This window comes from Manis pentadactyla, chromosome 2 (assembly GCF_030020395.1).
Source record: "Manis pentadactyla isolate mManPen7 chromosome 2, mManPen7.hap1, whole genome shotgun sequence".
Classification (NCBI taxonomy): domain Eukaryota; kingdom Metazoa; phylum Chordata; class Mammalia; order Pholidota; family Manidae; genus Manis; species Manis pentadactyla.
Genome location: NC_080020.1, coordinates 113,547,686 through 113,560,726, shown reverse-complemented (window position 1 = coordinate 113,560,726; position 13,041 = coordinate 113,547,686). Strand labels below are relative to the sequence as shown.

Below are 13,041 nucleotides of genomic sequence, written 5' to 3'. Positions count from 1 at the left end.
TTTGAGCCTTACAAGTTAGACTGCTGGATATGTTTTGAATTATGTTAAATCTTGAGAGAGACCCAGAGGTCTTTGAAGAAGTGGACCAGAAAATGCAGGTGATGATAATTATCATCATATCATCATCATCATCACCACCACCATCACCAGCTTGTTTACAAAGGAGAAAAATCCAATTTTAAAGAAAATTGCTAACTTCCATGATTTGCAAGAACAGATTCAAAAATGAATTGCTTGCAATTTAGAGGGGGTGGTGTTAACAAGTCTGCTTTCAGTTTACCAAGAACTTGAAAGTACAGTATATATCATGAAATCCATTTTTATCAAAGGGCATCTGATTTAAAAAGCTTGTTTTCCGAAACCTTTCTGTATCCCTCCAAGTTTCTGCTAATATTTGAGTTGTGGATATATTTTGTGGAGTATGATGATTTTAAAAGAAATTCTACCAATTAATAAGTTTTTCCTAGGCATCCCCTATGAGCATAGCAGGTGCTAAAAGCTATGGAGAATACCAAGAATTTGGACTGGTTCATCTCTTGAGAATGATAAAACCCATTTAGAGGGTGATGTTTAACACTCAGGACAGGTGGGGGACAGTTACATGCTGAGCCCTGGGGTGTAAATTATGGTGGAAAAATGAAGAGAGCAGGAACTGGCTGGTCTATCGCTCCCAAAAGACTGAACTTCTTTGAGGATCGAGATAGTGCCTTATCCATCCTTCCATTCACCTCCAGCCAACTTCCTCTTTCTCTTCCTGGGCCCCAACCCAATTCTCCCCAGAAATAATGTCAGCCTTGGACACAGTAAGCACTTTAATAAATAAATAAACTCTCTTGACCCCCATTTCTTCATCAGCTGCTTTATGGAGATTTTAAAGTTTCCAAATATATATTGCTCCTGCCTCCCTGTTATTTACATGTTTTCTTTCTTCCTTTTGGGGGTATTTTCCCAGCTCTCATTTCTTAGAGCTATACCCATAAAGGTCCTTTACCTCTTCAGGAGCAGTTGGACTTATTTCAAAAGGTCCCATCTTTCCAACTGCCGGCAGGCCCCCAGCTGCACAAGCCCCAAGACAAGGTTACTGTTGCCTGAAGCACAGAACGAACCTCAGAGGATCCCAGGAGCACCTGCCCCTCCCCATTCCCTAGCTATTATGGAGAGGGGGGTGTCATACAACTACTCTCCCAAGCCAGGGCACTTGTGAGAGTGAAAGGAGGGCTTACTGAGACGGGCAGAACCTGACAAGAGGAAGTTAAGAACTGATGATGAGGTTAGCCTGTAGGAGGTCACCTCATGAACACTGTACTTAGCTGGGATGATGTCTGATGGAGTAGAGAGGAAGCCCAGGATTAAGGTGTCCATGAGCCCAATTAATACAGGACATATGCATTCCCAAAACTTGGTTGAGGACCATGAAAAATTCTTACCTGTTTTATGTATAAAGCATAGATATTCATAAAATACATAGGCACACTTCTGCAGTATTCATTTTTCACGGAGTGGGATGTGATTAATAGAAACTATCTTAAAAACTCTATACGGGTTCAATAAAACAAAAAAGATTCAGAAATATCCATATAGGGGAATGCCCAGGATTGAAGGCCAAGAGATAACAAGAACATGGAAGAACAGCAGGTGTTAAATCCATAGAGTTGAGATTAAAAAGAAAGGAATTTTTGCAAAACCATGGAGTTATCACAGTCCGGGGGGCAGAATGTGGACATACAAGGATGCGTTGCAGAGAGTTTGAGAAAGTGAACAGCCTTTGCACAGATGGCTGCAGGGAAGCCTCATTTCAGGACACGGCCAGGTTTTTCCACTTAAGCCAAACACTGAAGTGTGTGTTCTGTAAAGATTAAGGATGGGGCATGGCTGATTGCAGTAGGAGGAGGCTTAGATGAACTTGGGTGTTGTCTGAATCCAAATGGTTATCATATTTCATAAGTGTTGCATTAACTGCAATATTGCTCTAACACAATCAGGTGGCTGCTGAAATTCATCAGAGGCTCACGGAAGAAGAAAAAGAATACCAGCCAGCAGACTCAACAGAAAAATCTCTTCAGATGGGTGTAAATAAAAAAGTCAAAAAGGAACTACCCAAGAAAAATAAGGAGGAAAAGAAAGCAAAAGGTATTAATGGTTTTAGCATCCAGAAATGTGGATGCTTAAATCTCTCTGGTAGAAAATAAGCATTTAATCAAATACACTAGCCTCTGAGCCACTAGAATATTATTCATTAGGCATAGCTTAGAAACTTGGGCTTCTGTGAGCTGTGATGTTAGTTGGCAAATCATATTGTATAGCAGTCCCAACTAACCTGTTTATCCAAACAGCCAAGTGTATCCAGGGTAAAATAAACCTCAAAGACAGTTATGAACATGTTAAAAGAACCCCAAGATGAAACTATGTAATCTGAAAAGTGTGTGTGAAGGGGCTGACACTAGCTGCAGTAACCAGGAGAAGGTGAGGTTAAAAGCCAATTCTGTGTATATAAGTTTCAGGTTTAGCTCAAGCAAGTTCTCTGCTGGAAGTGTCCTGCCTCCATCTCTGCCTCTGAGGCATGATGAAAAATAAAGAGGAAAGAGAATTCAGGTTGGGAGAGATCTCCTCCAATTAACCTTAAGGATAAGCTCTGGCACAAACATTACCCACCCCACCCCCACTGTTTCCACTTACACATTTTTGAAGTGACTTGAAACAAGAGAGGAAGAGATGGAGCACATAAGCAGAACTCACTCTACTAATCAGTCGTTCTTGACAAGTTTATTGGGCACCCGCCAAATGCCTTGTGATGGGCGCTAATGACACAAGGGGGAACTTAAAAACAAAAGCGTGGCCCCTGCCCTGATAGATTACTGTCATTGTCCTTTGGTAGGGGAGGTACAAGTCCCTTGAAAGCAAGGCTACCGCACTCATCCAAGGAGAATAGGGAAATGCTCCCCAGCTGTCACTCCTGAGTGGAGTTAAGACAAAGCCCAAAAGCTGGAAGGGATGGGGGTGGCACTGGATGCAAACAGGAAGAGTAGCACCATGATAAAGAACACACCCTGTTACTCCATCTCAGATGGTAAACATGGAAAAAATAAGCAGCATTGGAAGGAAATGCTTCACTTTAATGGAATAATTTGTTGAGTCCAATCTCTTTATTTTATAGACGATAAAACAGAAATCCAGAGACCTTAAGCTCTCTTTCATCTGTAATTTATATATACATCCACTACGGCCGTTAACACATCTTATTACAATTTCTTTGTTTACTTTTGTACCTTCTCCAAAAGATTTAAACCACTTGAGCTCTTACCCTGAGGTCAGATTTACTGAACTAAGTAGAAGTATGAAACTGGGTCAACAACTAGAAATCACACTGCCATTTCTCATGAGTAAATTCTCCGACAAATACTGACAAGTTCTTGTTTTTTAATTTTCTTACCTAATCATGCAGTACTTGTAGTTAAGCACTGGTTAAAAGATAATTAAGTAGATGACAGATCCTTGACCATCGGCTACATTTCAGCTACTTGTCTTAAGGTTATTTCCTGGTTTTTTCTTGATGAGGACCCAGGAAACACTTGGCTAATCCAAGTACCTCTTACGGAGTGCTACTTCTGCAGGTAGCAGACAGGAGGCTGGAGTTTGCTGGTTTCTGTCCCCAAACTCTGAATTGCACCCTTTTTGGAGTCTGTCACCCTGTCTGCACACCTCATTTTCCCGGGATGCTATACCCATTTGTGGGATAGATGCATATAAACATACCACATGCAGAATTCTTAAAGAAAAACTATCACTGTTAAATCATTCATGCTGTCAGGGTTTCTCCTTTCAAACCCCCAGAGGCTTATCGCTGTACACGTTTTACTTTGTACTCATTTTGTCCAAGTCCCACGTGAGCACACTTGTATATCAGCAGTTTTATTCAGTGTCTTGCCAATGGGTTTTAGCCCCCAGCAAGCTCGCTATGGATTCAGCATGATCAAAGAAATGATGGTAGAATGTTTTTTTAGGGTGAAAGGGTTTATTACCCAGCCTGTTCTCCTATTGTAGGTTGAGCACTAGCATGTCTGCCTCCGCAGCTATCTCAGTCTCTGTCCTTAGTGCTGCCACCACTCCAGTCTCATCTCTACACTCCTGCAGCACTGCAGCCATGCCACAGTGTCACCCAGAGCCCTGGGAAGAGCTCTTTATATAGAGTCAATAGCAACGTATTGCCCACACGTGTGTAGTGAGCTATCCAACCAGGGCCAGGTGAGAATCCTGGCCACAGGAACTTTCATTTTATCCACAGTCGACCCCTCCAGGATTCTCTCCTCTCAATCTGTGTGCCCTCAGTCCTCTGCAATAGTCTCTGTGCAAGGAAGCTGAAACACTGTAATCAAACTCCACAACAACATAATACAATATACAAATAACAGAAATTAATAATTATAATAACCCTCAAGCCTGAGGAGATCCATTGCCACTAAGTGGTCATCCTGGCTGTATTCAAACCAGTTCTAATCAAAAGAGTTAACCAAAAGAACCATGGGTGGGCCTTACAATACCCTCTTTCTCCAGTCTCTCCAGCAAAAAGTCTTGCAGACACACAAGCCAGACTCGTGGCTCTGTCTCTGACCTCTGCCTCTTTGGTCTTAATGGCTGGAACTGTTGCTCTGGTTTCAGTTGTTGCCAGAGCTCTAGTAAGATCCTATTTGCTCCCCATCTAATTTCCTTCCATCTGCTCCTGCCCATGTTGAATCAACTCACATCTGGGTCATCATAACCTTCATGGGGCCCTTTAAATTCTTCTTGTGAGTACAGACCTTATTTCTTTCCATGTTCTCATTGCTTCAGCCTCTCCTAAGTCTGCTACTGTATGTGTCACCTTGCTTATGGGCTGCCCTAAGTGAGGGGAAAGAATGGCCACTAGAGACCCAAAGAGGGATGTCAGAGCCATTTGAAACACAATATTTCTCATCCCAGTAGTGAAAATCTCTTTATCTGGGCTATAATTCTCTGGACTATAGATGGCTGAGCATTTCTAATGGCATTTCTTATGCCTAACTCTCGTAACACCTGTTGGAGCTCAGCATACATCTGCCATACATCTACCATCTAGCAGGAGAGGATGGTAGATCACCTGGATTGGGTCATGCAGCACGAAGTGCAGCCATATGCCAATCAAGGAGGGAGTGATTCCCTGGGGTCTGATGTGCACTTTGTAACCTCTGCCTCAAGACAGGCTGAACTGTCAAGGAAGCCAGCTTTCCCATCTCTGATCTTGACAGAACAATTCCATCCACCCCTAAATCCCACAGACACAGGAGCCAAGCTGATATTGACTCTGAGGGCTTCTGCCTAAACCAGGAACCCAAATCCACCAGCTCAGCCTGAGTATAGGGGCAGACCATAGAGTGCTCCATGACCTGGGAAGGGGGCTGCTCCTCTCCTTGGGGAACTTTCAGTTTCTGGGTCTTTATTTTCTTTACAACCACTGAGCATGCTTTCAGTAGAGGAGGGGTCATTGCCTCCAGCACCACCCCTTCATCCTTCCCAAGCTCCTCCATTTCCGGGGCTGATGGCACCTTTCTCTCCCCTCCCCCGAGTGCCTCCTCTGCTACATCCTTTACCTTTTCTATCATGCCTCGCAGCAATGCTAGCTCAGTCTTCAGCAGCTCTTTTACCTTCACCTCAATGCTTCGCAGCTGGTGTTCTCGTGCTGCCTCTGCCTGTGCTTCCCTCAGGAGTTTGTCTTTTTCCTTTATGGCCTTTTCCTCTGTTAGAGCACCTGGCAGTGCTGCTGTCTCATTCTATAACAAATCTTTTACCTCTTCAATGGCACCTTGCTGGCGGTGTTCTCATGCGGCCTCCCCTTGCATCAATGCCATTTCCTTCTTCAGGGAATCCACAGAAGTTTGCAGTTTGCATTCTTTGGTCTTTTTCAGGAGCACGTCCTCTTCTGTAACTTTTTTAATACTGTGAGAAGCAGCCAACCCACAGTCCCTGCTATCTCACAGGCACTCTGCCTCTCAAAAGACCTACTTACTATACCAAGGGCCCCACCTACTGCCTCAGGTATCACCTCAACTTGCCTCCAGTCCTGGGGTGGGGCCCAGCCCTCTAGGAGGCAGGCCACCTCAGACCACATACCCATTGGGGGACAATCCACTGTCTCCCATTCACAGGGGCAACCCACTGAAGCACCCCTCCCATAAGGGCAGCCTGTATTTTTCTTTGGTCAACAATGACCCCTGCTGACTTTGCCAATCGTCTTACCAATGGGTTTCAGCCCCCAGCAAGTTCCCTATGGATTCAGTGTGACCAAAAAAATAACAGTAGAATGTTTCTTTGGGGTGAAAGGGTTTATTACCCAGTTTATTCTCCCAGTGGTAGGTCGAGCACTAGCATCTCTGCCTCTGCAGCCATCTGTCTCTCCTCAGTGCTGCCACCACTTTTGTCTTGCTTCTACTCTCCTGCAGCCCTGCAGCTGTGCCACAGTGTTGCCCAGAGCACTGGGCAGAGCTCTTTATATAAGTCAATAGCAGCGTATTGCCCACATGTGTGTAGTAAACTAGCCAACCAGGGCTAGGTGAGAATCCTAGCTACAGGAACTTTTATTTTATCCACACTAAGGGTGTTTCATTGCCCTTCCAGGTAAATCACCACCTCTGGCAGAAGCTGCTCCTGTAATAGTACCTGCAGAGGAGATTGCCGAGATAGAAAGGAAAAATGAACTGAGGCTCAAAATAAAGGAAGAACATCTTGCTGCCCTGCAGTTTGAAGGTAGCAATTGGAAAGAATTAAGATGATATTTTTCAGTAGAAATAGATCAACTGGCAAACAGCCCACAACAGGCTCAAACTGTTTCTGTGAGAAAGAGCACAAAGCAAACCAATCAAAAAGTATAACATCCAGTTGGCTGTTTTCAGGTGACCACGTGTGGACTAGATCTGACTGTTGCACAAGAGCTCACTGAGGTGGACAAAGGAACTCAGAGAAAGCAAGGTTGAGGTGGTTGTAGTAGTTTAGGGAAGAGACAACCAGTGCCCAAACTAGGCCACTGGCAATGGTAAAAGCAGAGAAGAAAGACTGGAAATATATTTTTGGAGGTAAAATCCATAGACCTTATTGTGTGCTAGGGACAGCAATAGGCCCTGGGACACATAGATTTTAGTTTAGTTTTTCTGGTGCTGAGAAATACAGTGACACTGCCATTCCATGCTTCTAATGTAGGGAGATCATCAAACTGCTTTGTACCCTTTCCCTCTTTAGAAATTTGGAAACTATCTATTTGTACTTTCCCATTCCAATATATCAGAGAATATATTGCTATAAAATGCAATAAATGTAAAGCTCAATTATAGTTTTGGTTTAAATAAACTGTCAAATGATTTTTCAATGAGTTGGGTAAGGTGTTGCTCATCTATGTTGGTATATTAAATGCACATTTAAATCTTCACAAATTGAAACATAACTGGTTTAAAATTGAATTTGGTTCATAAAAAAAAGCATATACATGCATTAAAAAATCTTTATTTCTCTTTTTAAATAGAGATTGCCACACAGTTCCGACTTGAATTGATAAAGACAAAAGCATTGGCTTTCCTTGAAGATTTACTAACAAAGGCAGTTGATGTATATAAACTCATGGAAAAGTGGCTTGGTGAAAGGTACTTGAAGGAAATGGCCAGGTAAAGTATTGCATGGCTTTTCAAAAATGCAGTGTTAATTCCTGGAGGCCAAAACTGGCATGGATTTTTAAGGTGTTTACAAATGTAAATTACATTTACAAATCAAAATTTTGATCTTTTAGAAAATCACTTACGCATTTGCATTGACTCTTTTCAAACACTAAACCAAGTATCAAAGGGTTTTATTGCAATATCCAGTTTTGCGCAGTATTTACAAGTTTGGTTTTCACACTGCTCAGTGAAGACCTTTATTTACAAGGTAAGACTAGTCAGGGCCAACTAATGGGATATTAAAAAGTTATTCATGGGAAGGTTTTACCAGCCAGGCTTATTGCCTCATCAGGGTAATCTCTGGGTCTTTTTTTTTTACTGGGTTCCAAAGGCTTTTCAGACTCTCACTGACAGTGAGCGGCAGGCAGTTTTATCCTCTTAATTCTTCCCTAGATGGCGTAAAGAAGCAGCTCAGCAGAGCAGAATCACCTTCAACTGAGAGTCAGGAGACATGATCCACTAGGAGTGGGGACTCCCTAATTGTTCACAAATTAACAGCATGTGTGATTGCTTAGGGCCCCGTGGACTTCAATCTATAAAATAAATCACTCCGACAAGGCTTTTTCAGGGGTTTCCTCTAGATCTAGGTCCTGTTACACACTACAGTTTGCAGTACACATTTACTGAAAATGTAGAAGTTTCTATGTAACATGGGATACAAATGGCAAGTATGCTCAGGAGCAACAACTGCTTTCTCAAGACAGTTGTTATGGTTTCTCTCTAATTTTTATCTAATAATGAAAGTTCTATTGTAAAATCATCAGCCTAGTTGTTTATATCTGTTGCTCTATAGTATAGTATACTATACATGTAGAGTAATGTATACATGTATGCACATACACATAAGCAGCCTAGTAACCTTAATGTAGTAATGCTTAAAATAATTTTACTCCTGGCTAGCCAAGTAAGTCAGTTACTCAATAGTATCGTAGAGCAGTGATGTTCAGTTCTGTTCTCTGCCTGCCATGTACAAATGAAATGTTCTTCATTCTTAGGATTGACAGTTCCCATCCATGTGGCCAACAGTGTAAATGCTTCATATTTTTATCAGACATACTCATATTTCTCAGATTTGTATTGTGCATGCATGCATCTCTGACGTCTGAATGTGGCCACAGAAAGCTAAAACCTAAGACTGTTCAGCTATGCTGTTTTGGTAGTTGCAAAAATTCTCAAAAAAGCAATCTATCCAATTCCTTTGAATTTCAAATCCTGCTTTTCTTTTACCTGATATTTTTGATCCCTCCCATTCTTGTAATAAGGTTACTCTTGATAGCCTTCCACTAGATGGCACACATCTATTTTGATACCTTGGCTTTGGCTGGGTCTCAGACTGCATTTGGAGTCCCTCATGCATGGTGGTGAGCTCCACAGCTCTCCATTGCCCTTCTCTTCTGACCCCCAGCACACAGACATCATCAAACATAAACTAATTAAATAATACATACTATATGGACACAAATACAGCATGTTGGACTTGCATTCAAGAGTGTCTTTTGAAAGACAGCAACTGATATATTTTTTAAATTATTCAGTATATGAATATTTTGGTGTTCCTGAGTTATATAAGAGCAGATTAAGTATGCATTATCTTCCATGTTGAGTCTTTATTGCAAGATATAAACAAGATTCTTTCTGTAATACAGTAATATTGTACTTATTCATGTGTAAAACTTCTCTGGCCTTTGAAATGGCCTTTAATTAGGGCCATAACTTTAATTCCAGTGCAGCTTAAATCCATGCCCTGTGTGATTTCACAATAACAACTATAAGGTATGGAGTTATATGTCATTGGCTACATTGCAAAGATAAAGAAATTTAGAGGGCTTAAGTAACTAACTTCCCCAAGGCTCCATGGCTAGAGAGTGTCCTGGAATGAGAGCTCAGCTTCCAGTACTCTTTCCATGGCACCACAGTGGTTCCAGTGATGCTCATCCTGCATGATATATATGATTTAGCTAGGAATTCTTGTTCTGTGTGCAGATAGCAGGGTGATTTAATGGGTTATGTCATCAGTCCACTCTGACAGCTGTGTCTCAGATAGCATCAAACTCCTTAATATAAAGTTAGAGAATAGCTAGTGGTATTTTTACTAGTGGAATAAATAGAATGTATTATCAAATTTTATTCACTTTATAATTTACCCTGATTCCAAATGTGTTATTCTAACAGTCATATTTTAAAGGTTTTTCCATATAACCTTATTCAAGTTCATACTTAGAAGAAATATATCTCGACATACCTTGCTTATGCAATAAAATATGTTCTAATACTAATAAAAGTATACTTAATGGACTCTTTCTGTTCAACTTTGTATAAAATGTGTGACTATTTGCTCTGTAAGGAGTATTTGCTTTGTTTCTAATCTACATTTACTTATTTATATACTGCCTTTTTACAAAATGGATTTAGGAGAAATTATAAATTTTAAATAATGCATATTGAATTGTCTAATTTTACTGTACAATGTTTTAATTCTGTGTATATGTATGTCTAATAAGCAAGCACTGTTAATATAATTAGTATCTTTAACTAACCTGTTAGCTAAACAGATAACTCTGTTCAATTTTCCACTTCCAGTGTGGAAAAATTAACTGAAGTAGCTCGCTATCATATTGAAACATCTACAAAAATTCAGAATGAACTTTATTTAGACCAAGAAGACTTCTTCATTAATGGTGATATAAAAGTCTTTCCAGATCCTCCTCCTCCAATACGTCCTCCACCTGTAGAAAAGGAAGAAAATGGCACACTGACCATCGAACAGCTGGACAATCTTCGAGATCAGTTCTTAGATACAGCACCGAAAGGTAGGAAGAATAATTACCATGAAAAGAGCACAAAAAGTTAAAAGTAACCAGGATAGCAATCGCCAGCCCACAAGCCCGCTGGGATTGTGTGGCACAAAAACAAGTCCTTGCTTTCTTCTAGTTTATCACATATTTGCTTCATGCAATGTAGGTCTGACTTAAACAGGAGATAAACAGTGACGACTACTTCAGCAGCATGGTGATCCTCATTCCTGGTAGTGCTCCTCTCCTGCCCTCCCTTGACCCAGCTGGCAATTTGGTATTTTAGAAAACTGGTATAAATCTTGCCTCCATCCACCAATTGAAGCACAGCCATTGGTGCCTACATCTGGTCTTTGTATTGGGATTATGAGCTTGTGTTTTTTTCTCCCCCACTAGTCTGTGAAGGGTGAGCAGGGAGTAAAGAATTTCCCTTTCAGATTTGCCTTTTCCCTAAAAACTTCATAGAACAAGAGCAGAAACAAGCTGTTAACAAATATTTGTCAAAGTGATTAATTCATTTGTTCACATATATGTTTACATGTTATTCTTTGCACACAAATTCTTTATTTCCTTTACATTTTTCATGGTGGCTTTATAGAATCTGCACAAGCATTTTAAAATTCAGGGTTTTCCTACTTCCAGATATTTTTCAATGAATTCCATCAATTGATAGCACAAGTACTTCAGACTGTTCATGTAGAATTATCATATCATCTCCATTTTATAGGTCTGGACACTGAGCCACAGAGCAGTTGAGCAATTTGCCATTGGTCATATATTATTCAGGACTCTTCAGATTCAAAGTACTTGCCCCTTCTCACTGAACAAAGTTGCCTATCATAAACAGTTCATCTTCCAACATCAACTTAATAGAAAATGATTGCCTTTGCCTAGATAATAATCAACTGGTTTTAGTACTAACACAATTCCACTTTCATAATAGTGATACTGCATGTATTTTTTTAAGTAAAGTATTTCCAGAAACCCACATCAAATCTCAATAGTCAAAAGAAAATTACTTTAAATCTGAACACTTTCTTGCTAAGCCCAGTGGGTGAAACAGGTATAAACATGTGTCCCTGGGTGAACCCCTACCCTGACATATCAGTTCATCTAATCAGCTTGAGTGGGTTTACACCTCCAAGCTATAAAGGCACACACTATAACTATGGATGGACCCCGATGCAGGTTGGCAGCATCTGGGAAGGAAAGAAATGTGGCCATCAGCATGTACAAAAACAAATTCTCAGTTTTATAAAGCCAGCCCATAAAATCTTTTCAATCCTTTAGTCAGGTAGCTTCCATTGTCTTCCCCATTGTGTGGGCTTCACAGTGCCCTTTTATTATGCATGTGCTTCATTTTATCCACACTATTTTTTACATATAAAATAAGAAGATACATGTATAACAATTCTAAATATTAAATAGGATTTTCTTTAATCTTACTTGAGTAATGGGAAGAAAATCATCCAATTAGCAGGTCAAAACTAAAGTGTTTGAGGGCATTTGAGTAGATAGAAGTAGATTTAGAAAATGGTTGACCATTCATAATCCCCTTCAGGAGGGACCTTAACATTCATGAGGATAACCATGATACAGTCTTGGATCCAATCTCAAAGCGAGTTTGCATTTCAACTAAAAGTTTGAAAATAAATAACAAATAGCAGCTATTACTTGATATGTGTAGGTCTTAGATTAATTCTAGAAACCCTTGGGACTAAAAGATAGCAACTGATACATTTATCTATTTTCAGAATATGGCAGAATACAACACCTTTTAAGGTATAACAGAAAGAAGGGGGGAGAATTTAAAAAGGGAGGATGGGAGAGAGAGAGAAGGAGGGAGACAGTTTATATATATATATATTTTAATAATGTATCATTGATATGCAGTCTTATGAAGGTTTCACATGATCAACACTGTGCTTACTACATTCACCCATATTATCAAGTCTCCCCCATACACCCCATTGCAGTCACTGTCCATCAGCATAGTAAGATGCTATAGAGTCATTACTTGTCTTCTCTGTGCAATACTGACTTTACCATAACCTACCTACATTGTGTGTGCTACTCATAATGCCCCTTAATTCCTTTCTCCCTCTCTTCCCACCCACCCTCTCCAACCCCTTTCCTTTGGTAACTGCTAGTGCCTTCTTGGAATCTGAGTCTTCTGCAGTTTTGTTCCTTCAGTGTTGCTCAGTTATTATACTCCATAAATGAGTGAAATCATTTGGTACTTATCTTTCTCCACCTGGCTTATTTCACTGAGTATAATACCCTCTATCTCCATCCATGTTGTTGCAAATAGGAGGATTTGTTTCTTTTTATGGCTGAATAATATTCCATTGTGTATATGTACCACCTCTTCTTTATCCATTCATCTACTGATGGACACTTAGGTTGCTTCCATATCTTGGCTATTGTAAATAGTGCTCCTGTAAACATAAAGGAGCATATGCCTTTTTGAAACTCTGATCTTGTTTTTTTTTGGGTAAATTCCTAGGAGTGGAATTCCTAGGTCAAATGGTATT

General features: G+C 40.4%; 1 protein-coding gene across 2 annotated transcripts in view; it reads left to right on the top strand.

The window, feature by feature from the left end:
• The window catches only part of SPEF2 (sperm flagellar 2), a 253,222-nt gene that overhangs the window by 192,275 nt on the left and 47,906 nt on the right, over positions 1 to 13,041 (top strand). For both annotated transcript variants that reach the window (XR_008995259.1, XM_057495904.1), the window contains 4 exons: positions 1,983 to 2,130; positions 6,628 to 6,756; positions 7,526 to 7,664; positions 10,296 to 10,525. Coding sequence is in view for 1 of the 2 variants with exons in the window: in XM_057495904.1 (XP_057351887.1) it covers positions 1,983 to 2,130; positions 6,628 to 6,756; positions 7,526 to 7,664; positions 10,296 to 10,525 (646 nt within the window). In the remaining variant the exon portion in view is untranslated. The remainder of the gene's footprint in view (positions 1 to 1,982; positions 2,131 to 6,627; positions 6,757 to 7,525; positions 7,665 to 10,295; positions 10,526 to 13,041) is intronic.